A 15,211-nucleotide genomic window follows, 5' to 3' on the forward strand; every position below is an offset into this window, starting at 1 on the left:
CCATTTTATTTACTGTGGTGTATTTCTCTCAGGTTTGTGCGACTTTCCATGGATGAGAGGTTAACCGGGAGCTGAGAGACGTCACCTAAAGCCGCACCAATAACGCGCATGCTCAAAATATCGTGATATCGGGGCGGTTTTAGGTGACGTCTGGAGCTGAGAGGCTGCAAGCGGCAGTGGCGTTGTATCTTTGGTGGAGAGAAGGTGTGTATCGCTCTTCTCTCTGTTCACCGGTACTTTCTCATGTTGGTGTACATGTATATTGTGTTTGCTCAAATTTAACCCACAAATTAGCAAAAATGAGTACGAAACAGACATCGTTAGAAAATTAAAAACTCTGCCGGTGTTCTGGATTAAAGTCATGGCGGAATACCCTGAGATTGCCACCACAGCACTTAAATCCCTATTGCCATTTCTGACATGCTATCTGTGTGAAGCGGGGTTTTCTGCATTGACGGCAACCAAAACAAAACAACGGAATAAACTGGACATAAGCAACACACGTCGGGTGTCATTGTCTCCTATTACCCCCAGATGGAACCGTCTCGTTACAAAGAAAAAAGCTCAGGGTTCTCATTGATTTAGCATTCTAATGAGTTAAAATGTTACATCACTTTATATAATTTTTTTGGTGTAACTTATTTTGAAGGCATGTTTAAATTCAATTCAATTAAAATTATTAAATCAAAACAATCTATAATATAAACAATCAACGTCCCCCCCTCAGCGGGCCGTGGTAAATTATCAAACGTTGACCGGTCTGCGACAATAAAAAGGTTGGGGACCACTGGTCTAAAGGAGCAAGAATTACAGGTGTGGTCAGGGTCAGCAGCTGCTGGGATTGCTCAGGACTCTACTGAAGCTGTGAAGCACTAACAGAGGTCTCCCCATACTAAATCAGAAAATTAACATTCAGGGGGACTGTAATACAAGCACACAAACTACACCACAACTTAGAAAATGGCCAGAACATTTCAAGCCCTGAGGTTGTGAGGGGGACAGTTCATATGGAATCTTTTCTTACAAATGGTGAACATGCCCTAAAATGGAGAGAGATGGTGGAAAAATGGGAGAGGGCAGGGACTCAGACTTAAGCTTCGAGGTGTTTGGGTTTGCTGTTACTCACCGGACCATCCAGCACAATTAGCTGCATGCAATGGTGAAGCAGAGACATGAATGTGAAGTGTGTGTGTGTGTGTGTGTGTGTGTGTTTGTGTGTGTGTGTGTGTGTGTGTATGGGAGAGAGAAAAAGTGTGTGTGAGCGAGAGAGAGTGAGAGAGAGAGAAAGTGTGTGTGTGAGAGAAAGAAGAAATGTCCTAAAGCTTTTTAAAATCCTTAAAAATATTTTGGTTTGCAGTAACAGTAAAAAAGGGGGGGGGGGTCAGTAGGTAGGTCTATATATATATTTTTTTAAAGTTTCAATGTAAAAAAAAAAGTTTTGAAAACAATTTTGGTGATGGTGATTACGTAGGTATGACTTTAAACAAATTAGCATATCGTGACGTCACTGACTGGGTCTTCAACCCGTGCCTTCGGGCGCATCATTGCAAACCTTATTTTGATGCTGGGCAGTTTTTCCAGAACTTCGTGCCAAGTTAAAGCGGTGTCGAGCTGTTTCAATACATTTTTTAGATGTATTATGGTGCCCGAACCCGTTAATATTATTTTATTGCTTTTGTATTAGTTGTTTGAAGAGTAAAAAATAAATAAATAAAAGGTCGGTCTTAACGCAAATTTACAACTGGCAAGTCGGTCAGACTTAAATCGAGTCGGTCCTAAATTGACGGTCGGTCGGGTTACGGCAAACAAGAATATTTTCAAGGATGGCCTCAGTGGTGTTCGTTTCGCAAACTTTGACCATACACTTTTTTGACAAACTCTCCCTCATTAAAGGGCAGATTTTGCAGTCTCTGCTGCCACAATAAAACTCGCCTTTACAGCAGCTTCACTTTTTGATTTTGCTTTCATGAACATAGTCTGCCGGAAAACCAGACTTTTTTCAGCTCCTCCGCCTTCTGGAGCTTCTGCTTTACGTCCAGGTCCTTATACGTCTCATAATGTTTAGTGTCATAGTGTCTTCTTATGTTATATACTTTCGTTACAGACACGTTAGCTCCGTTAGCACACAAGACAAACTGGTTGTTAACGACTGTCAACAAAGAATGAGGGGCGCTTGCTGTCTGTGACTACAGTACGCATCAATACAGTGGCAAGGCATTCTGGGATTTGTAGTATTAGCGGAGCATGCGGCTAGCCTGCTGTAATGCACATTTGATATGATCTCGCGGGCCAAATATAATTACACCGCGGGCCAGAGTTTGACACCCCTGGTTTAAGGTGTTAGGCTACCAATCGGAAGGTTGTGTGTTCAATCCCAGGTCCAACATGCTGCTACTGTTGGGCCACTGAGCAAGACCCTTAACCCTCAATTGCTCGGTTGTATAAACATGAGATAATGTAAGTGGTTCTGAATAAGGGCGTCTGCCAAATGATAGAAATGTAAATGTAAAGTAAATAGTCATCCATCTCAAAAAACCAAACAAGGTCACTGACTGCTGTGTTTAAGACGAATAAAGACGAAAAATATTAAAAAATGCAAAGTTTGTTGTTATGGAAAACGAAATAGGGCCGTATACTCACAAGCATGCCATGGAGGGGAAGCTGGCCATGAACTTTAAATTGGTTTGTTGCTGTTACGCCTTTGCTTGTGTAAAGGAGCATGTCTGAAAACTGAGAAGTAACATTCAGGTCAGTTAAAGGTAAATATGAAGGTGAAAAACCTGTTCAAAGGGAAATGAAAGTCAAAACATAAATGTATTAGCTAGTGGTAGCTATCCTATCCAAGTAAAGAGGTAGGGGTTAGCTAGTAAGCTACTTAACTCCATCTGAGGAGTAAATGTTTTGTTTTGTTTTTTTTAAACATAATCATGTTTGCACAAACAACAAAAGATTTGCAAGTTGTTGACCAGGCTTCTGACTATAAACTGGATTGTTCTCTGCATGCATCACATATAAAAAGATATTTTAAAAAGACAGCCTTTTATTTTCACTTAATATTTCCATATACTGGAATATATAATCATTCAGCCTAGCAAAAACACTTCTACCAAAAACTAGATCAGACCTCTGCTGATGAGTAGTAAGTAGGCTGTGGGATTTGGAACAAGCAGCTCTCCGTATAGTGATGCAGCTCGATGCTGTAACACTGTGAAATGCATTTACTATAAAAATATTCTCAACCCAAAATCAATATGGAGTTGTTTTTCCCTTTCGTCTTGGCTAGTGATTCGTCCGATCCTGCTGCAAGAAAACAATTGGTGTGTAAACTCACCAGGAAGAACATCCTTTGCTGCAGGCCTTTCTTTGTAAGCTTGTAAAGACAGCCTTCCCTTATGAACTCCTGGTGATCACAAAAGCATTACAAACCACACAAAGCATTGCACTAATCATTTTAGTTTAATACAGTACTGTACAGCATCAGTTGATATTTTTTGTCTAATTGGGGAAAACGTAGAACATGAGCAATTAACAATTTGGGAAAAAATAGTTTTTAAATAATAATAATAAATAAACATTTTTTCAAATTTTTGCTCGCTGAGAGAAAAATTTAATTATGTTAAATAAAGCAGGACTCGAACCCTGCCAGGAGCAGTGAGGTTCTCAATGCCGATCAGGTCTCGCTGCAGTTCTGTCAGTTTCTGGAAGTTCTCCAGTCGAATGAGGCTACTCTGCAGCTGAGCTGTTATCTCTGCCACCTCCTTTAGGGCCTCTACAGACACAAACATATATACTCGTAGTATATACATAGAGAAATACTAACAAGTCATCTAACTTTATGTCCTGTGTGTGAATCACTCTCACAGCAATCACATGCTCTCCCAATTCCATGATTAAGCTCTGATCTACTGGACTTACTAGGAGTTACAGATGTGCGAATGTGGTTACCTTTGCAGTCGTGGTGGTCCCTGTGCTCGGGGGAGTAGTGTTTGCACAGGCGTTCAAGGATCAGTTTGTAGTGCATGAGCCTCTGGATGGGCTTGAGGAGGAAGGTGTTGAGGGGCAGATAACACACCTTCTGCAGTTCAAACTCTTTATACACCGTTTCCAGCTTCTTTACACGCTTCGTTGCCTTCTCCAGCTCGGTCAGTACCTCGTCGTGCTTCTGCAAGTAGCTGGTGAACTCCTGAGGAAAAAATACAATTAAAATAAAGAATGTTCCGTTCGTTATTTATTTAAGACCTCACCTTCAGGGCACACATGTTCCTCAGCATGACATCACCAATCCTCTGGTAATCTCCCTTCACATGAGCATTAGAGCGACCCTCCCTGGGGAAAAAGAGAAAGGAATATTAGCAAGAGATGAAATAAATCCATCACTGGCTGTGTACTATATGTGGTACATCAGTAACTACAATGTTCTTACAACATGACAACATGAGCTGCACCAAAAAAAAATCTCATTCTAACCAAATCACAGATTAATCTTTTCCCAAATCCTTTGGCCTTAAATTCTTTATTATAATATTTAGTGATATGTATAAAGATCCTAATTGATGCTTCATTTTTAAACTTTGAATTGCAAATTGTTAAATTGTTCATTTCAGTTACTGATATTTTGGAAAGGGTGCTGAAAAAAATGAGACAGAAGACAGAAATGTAAAACTTAAAAATGGATCTGTTTTAGAAACGTTTGCCACATTGCCACTGTAGAATTCAGAATTGGAACACAGTTTTATTGTGCCTAATTAAGTAATTGAGCAAGAAATATACACCGTGTTTACTGTTCTGTTGTATTCATGCGTGTGTCTGGAATAGGTCCATAAAATGTACTGTGCTTGGTCCATGATTGATTATTTGAGGTAAGAAAAAAGTGGACGAGTACCAGAGAGCCAGCCTCTGGTCAATTTCTTTGAGAAAGCCTCGATGGAACTCGTAGATGGGGTCAATGTTGGAGAAAAGGAGAGTCATCAGGCCTTCAGGCATGGCATTCTCTTTAATCACTGCACTGCGGAACCACTGAGGACACACACATGTGCGCCAGCATGACATAAAACACATCCGTATTAGACACCGACCTGATCATCATGTCTGTATCAATAAGTCATGCATAGAACAGACACAGACATCGGCCCCACTATTGATTCTGCATGTGTACAACACATTCACACAGATATACCACTCTTACAGCGACACTCCCAAACTCCCACAGACACACACACACAATTTGCTATTTGTTCAGGAACAGATTTGCTCACCACTGTGATAACCTCCAGGTCCTTCAGGTACGTCCTCTCGGTCATCAGAATCTCTTTGGCAATAAAGTAAGCTTTATCAGTGGGATATCTCTGGAGAGACATGAGAAACAAATAAATAACAGTAAAAACTCCAGCTCATGTTACACGTAACATTTTAGAAAAGATGAGGCAGCATGATGATTAACATAATACATACTGCATACACAAAAAGTAGCCCTGTGTTAGTTTACATGCTAATGATAGGAGTAATCAATCCTAAAAGTAATGTAACATACGATTCCCTTAAAAAACTCTTTATACAGTTATATACATGGCCTTTGTATGGTCCAAAACCAGTGTTCTAGAGTGTGATTAACTTTCAACAGCATACCTTCCTCCTAAGCTCCTCTTCCTCCTCCAGCCTGGCGCTGCCTCCCTCGTTGAGAACAGGACTTGAGGGTGCCTGACTCGGCAGGCTGAGTGTGGACATCTGGAAGGACGTGGACATACTCAGAGGACACTTGGACCCAAAGGGAGACAGTTGGGGGCTGTCCATTATGGGACCTGAGAAAGGAGAAGAAAGAACAGGGAATAATTAATGCAGACGAATTTAAAGCAAAATGGGAAAGAAAATTAACTGTTCCAGTACATAAATACAGGTGGATAAGATGTTGAAAAGTGATATTTTCATCAATTGGAACAACACATGGAATAATTATCAATCTGTAACTTATTTAAGTAGGAACAAAACTGGGGAAGATCAAGATCTGTGGTAAAAAACAGAAACTTAATTTTGTACTTGGATCAACTAATTGGTGAATGTATCAACATTTGTCAGTGTTTAAAATTAAAATACTGTATTTATGATATTTTTCCAACCATAGAGCCCATCCCAGATGTGAGTCTGGGTTCCAAGGTACTACAGACAACAGAGAGATGCAAATCAGTTCATCTCATGTGAGGAACACTTCTGATGAGGGAAAACCAGCATAGAATGAGGAACCCATAAACACTGTTGAGAACTTGCAATGTCTGCACACAGGTGCAAGGCAAACAAAATAACCACCATTAATTTGAAGTGGAAAAATACTAATAAAAAAAAACATACGAAGAAAAACTACATAAGTGCGTAAATAATCATTTTCGCAATATCATTCAGGTTCGGCTTAAGACTGGTTTTTGGTCTATAATGTTGCGGAAACATTGACAAATTGAGGAAAACCTAAAAAATAAGGTGAACAGGTTGAACTTGTCAGTCTAAAGCAGCAGGGGACACACAGTGGAGGGGAAAAAAAAGACAACGCAAGATCTGTACTCACAAGAAGCAACATTCGTTTTCTAATATAAACCTTTCACTCTGTTGTTTTCAGTACGTCGGCAGAAATCATGGCAAATGTCGGTTTTCGGGCACGAGTATCCTTTCTTGATATGTAGACCACGTCTTTCATGTAACTTACAACCAAAGGATAAAACTCTGAGGTACTTTCAACATCAAGTTCAGTCTCTGGCATCAAGCATGGGCAGGATTTATATTTATATACATATATAAAAAAAAAAAACCCTGACAGACAGAACCTTCCATCGTAGTCTCTCAAACTGCAAAATCTGAATTCTATTTAGATTAAAAAACAAGGGGGAAAAAAAGAAACACATCTTGACAAGAGAAACAGAAACAGTCGAAAAGAGTAAAAAAAAAGTGGCTGTATGACCCGGAAGTAATTCCTGAAGAGGAGGCTTATCAGGAATGCAGCAATTCTGGCCAGACGGTTTACAGTTTAACTGCAGTGTCCCATTGGGTATGACACAGGAGATGGGGGAGGAGGATAAGACAGCGTTAAAGGCACTTAGCCAAAATCCTGCACAAACACTGAAGCAACTCCACACAGGAAGAGCCGTAGCTGTGCACCTCTCAATCTCTCCAATCTTTAACCAGACTTTGGTCCTGAAAAGCAGTGGAAATGGCTGCCATTTCAGCTCTCAGTGCCAGAGATCTGTACAGTACATAAACAGAATATTATGACGGTACTCTAAAACCCAATGTGTATTAATAATAATAATAATAATAATAATTCACAATTAAATGAGTAGAATAGTATGAGAAGAGTTTGTAGTAGGACTTTGTTTGCTGCATTAGGAGCTGATTTATGGACATTTATATTCATAGCAGCTTATTAACAGACAATGAGGTGTCCTAATTGAGAACCCGTGTCTGATTACCATAGAATAATGATGCCTAAAGTAAGATTAGTGGATTATCAGGCAGAATTATGTGAAAATTGAGGTATATGACTAGTTTTAGGGATGATAAATAAATTCTGCTAATTATGATATTTTTTGTAAGTGTACCGATATTTCCCTATGAATGAAAACAAAGCTTATCACGGTCTATTTTGTTATATTTGAATATCGGCTGACAAATAGAAGTTTTCTGTGAATGTTTTCAAAATAATTACTGCCTGATATAGTGAGCAAACAGTGACTCAAAAAAAAAAAATTTCAACCCAAGATGTAGGCAGCAGCAAGATATTCAGTTTAAGTCAGAAAGCGCTCAGCAGCAAGACAAACTTTCTATGGGTAAATAAATGAAAACATGTACCCAATATGATTTATGATAAAGTTGTGATACACCTCTGAAGAAATCAGCAAAAAAAAAAATAATAATAATAATTGAAAACTGAGTAACGTCGAGCTACAAACAGCTGACTGGTTCGAATGAGGATTTGTGATTATGGCACTATTTCCAGGTCCTATTTGGTTTGGGTAACCAAATTCTACTTGGGTTCGGCTCACTTTGCATCTGAAAAGTCAAAGTCTGAGTTCATGGACTGGTCAGTCTATCGTCCTGTACTTCACTGTGTTGTGCTAGTGCTATTTCCATTTCACACATTCTATATCTAAAGTGTATAATCCAAATACAGAGCTAAGGATTCAAGGCATTTATGAGCCTGAGGTTCACTGGAAGCTGAAACTGACAGTAGCAGACAAAACATGTAATTGCTGTGGTATTACCATACCATTTGATCTCACTTAATTATTTATTTTCTGAAAAATGAGTAAAAAATCTCTCATGTAACCACCCGCTAAACCCTCAAAGCTTTCTAGTTTACTCTGCCTTCTTTCAGTGTGGCATCTCTACTGATGCTTCTTCTTTATATTCAGTGTTCTCATATAAGTTGAGTACTGTTAAAAGTGACAATAAGAAGCAGCTATGCTAGTTGTTTATACTTAAGAGAATAGGAAAACCCTGCATTTCCTGAGCACCCGAAATGAACAAGTATCTAAGATTTCATACAAATGAGTTTGAATTACGATAGCACAACCAATGGAGCATAACTAACTTTGCTGCCTAGATAGGACGGATGCTACATAATCACTGGGAACCTCATTTGTGTGTAAGTGACTCTTGGTGGTCGTGGTGTTGGGAAACAGAGCATACACAAAATGATGTGCTGGCTGGCTTCACTGTACAGATGTCGCATACTGTAAGACATGGTATAAAGAGACCCAAATCATGGGGAATGCCCCTGCAATTCTTTGGTCAGAAAAAAAATGGCTTCATAAATTTTATTTATGGGGTGAAACACACCAGATCTGTGATAAACACAAAGCCTGAACCCTGGTAAAAAAAAAAATACTTTTTTTTTTTTTTAGATAGATACTTCTGGATCTTCAAGAGCATGCTCAGTTGTTGTGCATTTCTTCCAACGTATACTTTAGTGGCTGACGTGGCACAGGAAAGACAGACGCTGTCTCACTATCTTGGTATCTGTTGCTATATACACTACTTACAGCCATCGCTTGGCTGGGAAAATGTGTTATTACACTTTCACACAGCTGCACAGGACAGAACCGAAACCACAGCACCTGGCTGCAGAATAATGGCCAATTATTCCCCAGCCTTTTAAGAGCACCTAAAGCATTTGTTTACATTCTCCAGGCCACTAGACTGTAATATTATGAAAGGGAAACAGAAAAAAAGGAAAAATTCCTGAATTCTTATGGAACCAAATGCAAAAAATCCTAAATATGGGAATGTGAGCATGAAAAACCAGATTTCAAAGAAGTGAAGAAACGGTATGAATCATGAATAAATGTATTAGATGAAATGCAGCAGTTCCAGGAAATAAAGCTTCCTAAAGATATTTTAATAGAACATATTAGTCATGTTTGAGTCATATAAGTAATAATAAAAGGAACTGACAAAATGTTCAAAGTCTTCAAGGTCATGTACCAAAAAGCAAATGGTTTATTTAAAAGAAGAAAAACATACACACACACGTACACTTTTTCACATTAATTGTTATAGATTAGGCACTTAGGTTGTGCAGTGATTTAATCTAAATTAAGAGCTTTAAAGTGAAATTAAGTGGTGATGTCAAATACTTAGTTAATAAACTAGAGCGGGAGTAGAAGGGGAAAGGGACTAGGAAGACAATACTCAGAGCAAGGAAGATCTTGTCTGTCTTACAAACATCCGTTTGAGAAAAAAAAATTCTGCAAAGATTTGAGAAGTGTGAAAGTGTGGCCCAAGAGCACCATGAGTTGGTAATAGTGGTGAAGACTCAACCTAGCTCAGATTAATAAACAAATGGTTTGCAGTCGTTGTTATTAACCATGACTATTAAATTCTGATCATTACTAAACCTTCAATGGGCTATTGCAAGACTCAATAAAAAAGCATCACTTTTTGAGCACCTTGCTTTGATCTTACCATCCAAACACATGTAAGAGAAAGCTGTAGAGTTACTGCAATGCTCAGGGTGAGTAATGTGTCTATGTGAAGAGCAGACGCCCAGCCTTCATAAACAAACCGTTGACCATCTTGGGTAAATCTTCTGCTGCAGCTACAGCTTCAAAGCAGCATTAAAACCCAAACAGATGTTTATCGTTACAAAAGCTAGCAAGAACACATTGAGTTTTGAAGTCAGACTGCATTAATGCATTGAAAATTTAAGGTCAATTAAACAAACATAATTGCTTCAGTCTCTGGATATGTCAAAAACATAACTGTGCATTTTTTCAGAACAGAATTTCGGCATGCCTCACACTCAACTAACGCCACATTAACAAAGGTTCCAAGTTTTTCCAAGGTAAGGCAGCTGGATGGCTATTCTGTGCCCAGTTACACTGCTCGTCCTCGCTTGTGAGAGTAGAGAGTCTTTGGGAGGAAACAACTGCACACAATTGGTGCTGAAAACAGCTTAGCCAGCTCTCAAAATGACAATGAGAATGAACTCGGCCTTAAATGACCCAATAGCGTAATCTACAGTCACACTGGATTTCACTCCAGCTTGTTAGTTATTCAAAGGCTCTCTCTCTTCGTCCTTGTTGAAATCTTTTTATAGTTCTTTTTAAAATTCATCTTTCTGCCATTTGTGTGTATATTTTTCACAGAGGTAATACCTAGTTTTAAAAAACCACAGCTGAAAAGTGCTAGAAAGAGTTGCCGTAGGAAGACAAACCACAAATCTGACAACCAAATTTAGTAGAAAATGGAGCAATTCAGCAAAGTGAAGCAGGATTAGATGAAGCAGGAAATGAAACTAAATAGAATTTCACAGGAGATAGAATAAGGAAATGACATCAACCAAAGGAAAAAAAAAATGCACGGATCATACCCCATATTGTGGTTAAGATCTCAGTCTACTAACGGAACGCACCCAAGAAACAAGGCCATTAAAGCAGTCTGATTTACCCACAAATCTGCATCTGCACCCCACTGATGTTTCCTGTTAGTGCCCTGTGTAATGTCTAGTACTATATAATGCCAACTTTGGTCAATCTAATTTGAAACCTATTTCATTAACTAAAAGCAACTATTTAAGAAATGAATAGTGCTATAGCTAAACACTGAATGCATGGAAACTGAGGATGAGAGGAAATCAAAAACAATGCTAAATAGGATAGTTAGGATAACTTGCTATATACTTCAGACAAAATTATTTAAAAAATTATGGGAAAGCCTAAATTCTTATTGTATATAGTAGCTAAATCTGTGCGACCATAGACTTAACGCATTTTTACTCACCAAGATCACACAAATCTGATACCACATTGTGACTGATTTGAAGCTTAATTGCTGTATATTAACATGAGGATAAAGCACATTCTTCATGAAATGCAGCTATGTGGTGTAAAAATAACTGATGTAAATCATATACACAGAGCTATATCTAAATATACAGGAGAGCGTTAATACCAAGACCCATTTAAGGGGTTGTAAATGTTCAGTGAAAAATACAAGAATGTGCTTTCAGACTACAATTTGTTTGTGCCAATAACACTGAATCTCTGACACTATGCATGAGCTTGCATATTACCCAAGGAGCAGGTTACATTCACACTGTTTTGGGGTTTTTTTTGGCAGCACGGTGCATTACATTCTCTGGAGTAAGAACAAAAATCTAAAATATGTATTTAAAAAAAAAAAAAAAAAGGTTTGCATGAAAACAACAAATTGTGCAGTAAAGAAAGTCAGGCTACATAGCGATAAATCACCATCACCAAAGAAAAAAAAAACCAAAAAAAAAAAACATTAAGGCAAAAATTGTGTCAATAGTGTGAAATGAAAATACTGAACAGCAGGGAGCACTGTGGGGTAAGTCGATCACAAAATGAAAATACCAATACCAGTGCTATTAAGCCTCGATCAAACTTCCTGAAGAGGCACGGCTGCCAGTTTCACTGCTGCTTCATAACAGGCCTGAGCAGAGCCATAATCAAATTCACACCAAACACTGGAGTGGATACGTAAATAATCCGACAGTTTCGCTATACAACGTTCACAGCACCTGATCAGATAAACCATACCGGTAGCAGGCATGTGTTGGTGAATATCACAAAATAGTGGATAACTGATCAACACACAATATTGTTGCTGTGGATGCTTTAAAGTATCATCAGTCTATTCTGAGTATGGCTGTGTTCTAATTCATCTTATTTAATTTAGTTGACTAATTTGCATTCAAAAACATCATTATATATTTTTTACAAGAGGTCACTGTCTAATTTTAATATAAAAGGCAACACAATGCACAATGTATCAGCACATGCCTTACTGGCAGCATAGATTTGCTCCTTATCTAGAATTTTTATGCAAGCATTTTAAGACTATTTTCAAATAACTCTGAGGTAATATTTGGCTATTTAGAAAAACAGATTAGGTCACTAAATGTTAGATTATAAATGGGTTCAAACTTCACAGTTCACTAAAAGATAAACTGGACTTGCATTCAAATATCAAGCAAATAAATTGCTGTATTTTTAGATTGAAATAATACATTCTGGTGCTGAATACAGCAACAACAATAGTATAAAACTCTCTCAATGTTACAGGACAATTTCTAAAGCAGTGATTCTCAAACCAGTTTGAGAGGCACTATTCTAAGTTATAGACTATTGCAATATTCTCCTTCGAAGCCCAACACTGGCTTTAAATAACTGTGGTGGTCAGTAATTTTCAACAATCAGTGCTATGGCACAATAAACCAATCCAAATGTCAAGTATAAATCTGATTCCAAACATAGACAAAGAGGAGAGTACAGAGCAGCAAACAGGGGAGCTGAACCTGCACTTAGTTGAAGGGAAAATCTCTAATGTCAGCACCAAATCGTAAAAGATTGATTGTAGTCCCAGAAGGCATGTCATGACAAGACGCAAGCTTGAACACAGCAAACATTTAGAAATTCGGGACACACCAGAAAGCAAGAAAGACTAGTGGCTAAGCGCACGATAAAGTATAAAGGAAAAAGTGGCAGCATGAGATGATAAAAGTGCCTATTATGTTCTCAAGAATTATGAAGTGAGGAAAAAGAAGTGCTGTATCTGTTTAGCATCAAAGATGAAAACATGCCCCCCCTGGCACCAAGCTGGTGTTTTTTTTTTCTTTTTTTCCCTGATTTTGAAGTATTATGAAAATGCGTGTTTTATGAATAAAGCCTTACGTCTGATGCTTAGCTAGAGCTTTAGTGGTCTGCAAGGCATCTCTCTCTAGGATATCCCACCAGGAGAGAGCTCAATTTATATATAAGTAAAACACTACATATCAAGCTGGTTGGCTTTGGGGGCTTCCCCAAGGCTTAATGCACGAAGGTTCTGGCACTCAAGGAGGAAAGCTTCCATGTCTGCAGTACCAGTAAATGGGTTGCTGTAAAACAGATTCTGATCTGACATCAGGCCTCCGTCAGAGCCCCAGTCTGAATCTGAATCAGAGCTGCCGGAGCCTGAGCCCTCTGTGCCTGTTGGTGGATAGCTAAGCTGCTCCAGCTGGTCCACCAGTTCACTAAATTGCATGGCTGAACTGGCCTCTGAGCGTGCAGAACATGGTGGGAAATTAAGCATGGAGCTGGCCTCAGATAGGTTTTCTGAGCCGGGCAAGCGCAAAGATGAGGACGACAGTCCCAGGTTGTCCAGGGAACTGCACTCTGAGCGGTTATTGACCAGTGAGCTGGTCTCAGAACGGCCATAGGCAGCCTCTGAAAGCTCATTGGAGTTTCCATTTATTTCACATTCGCCATATTTGAACCTCTCTGCATTTTCGTTAAAGCCAAACATGTATGCTTCATTCCCACCTGCGTAAAATGACATTTCAGCAGGGTCATCATCTATGAACTCTTCGCTGAACTGCAGCGGGAATGCGGGGATTGGCCCTGAGTGCATAAACTTCGTCTCCAAAGCCTCCAGAGTATTGAAGGCCTTTCTGGCACCTGAACCAAGATTTTGCATCTGACACTGCCCAATCTTGCCCAATGCCATGTGATCACCATAATCATTGCCATTTTGGGAGAAGCTACTCTCTACACACACAAACGAGGGGCTGCAGTCTCCTGCTGCCGGGTTGTAAGGGGCACCTGGGAAGGCTGAGTTAGATGGAGGGTGGATCTTTGCAGGCTCCTCCTTCACAGGGCTAGGTGGTCTCACAGGCTGCTGAAGAGATGGGATGTGCTGGATCTGCTGGATTTGAGGCTTGCTATTGTTATCCATCCTTACAGGAGAGATGGAAGAGTGCAGAGAGTGGAAGGAAACAGTGGCAGATGGGGGAGAACTGCATATCTTATGGCTGTCATTGAAGAACAGGCTCTGTAGGAGAGAAAAATAGTCAGAAAAGGAGGGTTAATGGGAGGTAGGGATATTAAAGGGAGAAAAAAAAGGAATTATTCACTGTATATATGTAGAATTAAAAAGCTTGTGGTTTAGAATGGAAAAGCAATGGTTTGGGATAATAATGTGGACACCATTTGTTACTGACCTGCTTAGGAAAATCAGTGGCTAAGGAGCGAGTTGACATCCGGATCTTACTGCTGTTCCTCCTGTCAAAGACAATATACATAATAAATATAATAATTATAAAAAAAAACAAAAAAAAAAAACACGAACAAATTATTTAATTTCTGTTCCAGCATTGCTGTATTAAAAAAATAAAATCTTGGCCAGCAGTGGCTCACCTCTGGTAGGGTGTTCTTTTCACACCACTATCCCTAACATATTGCACCAGCTGCTTCTGAGTACGCCCACTGTCACAAAACACACATAAAACATCAAGTCTGTTCCCACAGACATTACAAACAGGGAATAGGAAGATTCTTTTGCTTTCATAAAAAAGGGGTAAATTGTAGTCTTTGTCCTTTACACACATCCACAAAAAATAATCTACAAATCAAACATATGTGCACTATGCAGACTCAAACACATTCACACACAGTACCTGTATCTGAAGGAAGATCCCCTGCTAAACAGAACTGCTTTGGCTTTGGGTTGTGGTTGATCAAAAAGGCGGAAGAAGGCGTGATGCTCCACACAGCTCTTCCAGAAGATCTTGCACTGATCACGACTAGCCATCAGGAATTCCAACGTGTCCTGATGAGGACCCTGAATGATGGACACAGAGAAAGAGATACATGGTCACAAAGAGTTAATAACATACAAAAAGTGACAGTATGGGAACCCTCACTATCCACCAGAGTAATCTAATTAGACA

At 39.2% G+C, this 15,211-nt stretch overlaps 1 protein-coding gene across 4 annotated transcripts in view; it reads right to left on the minus strand.

Annotated features, from left to right (window-relative positions):
- Window positions 1-15,211, minus strand: part of farp2 (FERM, RhoGEF and pleckstrin domain protein 2) — a 44,844-nt gene that overhangs the window by 5,509 nt on the left and 24,124 nt on the right. For all 4 annotated transcript variants that reach the window (XM_027147451.2, XM_027147453.2, XM_027147452.2 and 1 more), the window contains exons 10-21: window positions 14,939-15,102; window positions 14,679-14,747; window positions 14,483-14,543; window positions 14,085-14,313; window positions 5,626-5,798; window positions 5,256-5,345; window positions 4,883-5,016; window positions 4,245-4,326; window positions 3,946-4,183; window positions 3,639-3,769; window positions 3,332-3,400; window positions 2,641-2,730 (exon numbers count right to left, since the gene is read on the minus strand). In XM_027147451.2, coding sequence (XP_027003252.1) covers window positions 2,641-2,730; window positions 3,332-3,400; window positions 3,639-3,769; window positions 3,946-4,183; window positions 4,245-4,326; window positions 4,883-5,016; window positions 5,256-5,345; window positions 5,626-5,798; window positions 14,085-14,313; window positions 14,483-14,543; window positions 14,679-14,747; window positions 14,939-15,102 — 1,530 coding nt within the window. The remainder of the gene's footprint in view (window positions 1-2,640; window positions 2,731-3,331; window positions 3,401-3,638; window positions 3,770-3,945; window positions 4,184-4,244; window positions 4,327-4,882; window positions 5,017-5,255; window positions 5,346-5,625; window positions 5,799-14,084; window positions 14,314-14,482; window positions 14,544-14,678; window positions 14,748-14,938; window positions 15,103-15,211) is intronic.

The sequence above is a fragment of the Tachysurus fulvidraco genome, chromosome 5 (assembly GCF_022655615.1).
Source record: "Tachysurus fulvidraco isolate hzauxx_2018 chromosome 5, HZAU_PFXX_2.0, whole genome shotgun sequence".
NCBI lineage: Eukaryota > Metazoa > Chordata > Actinopteri > Siluriformes > Bagridae > Tachysurus > Tachysurus fulvidraco.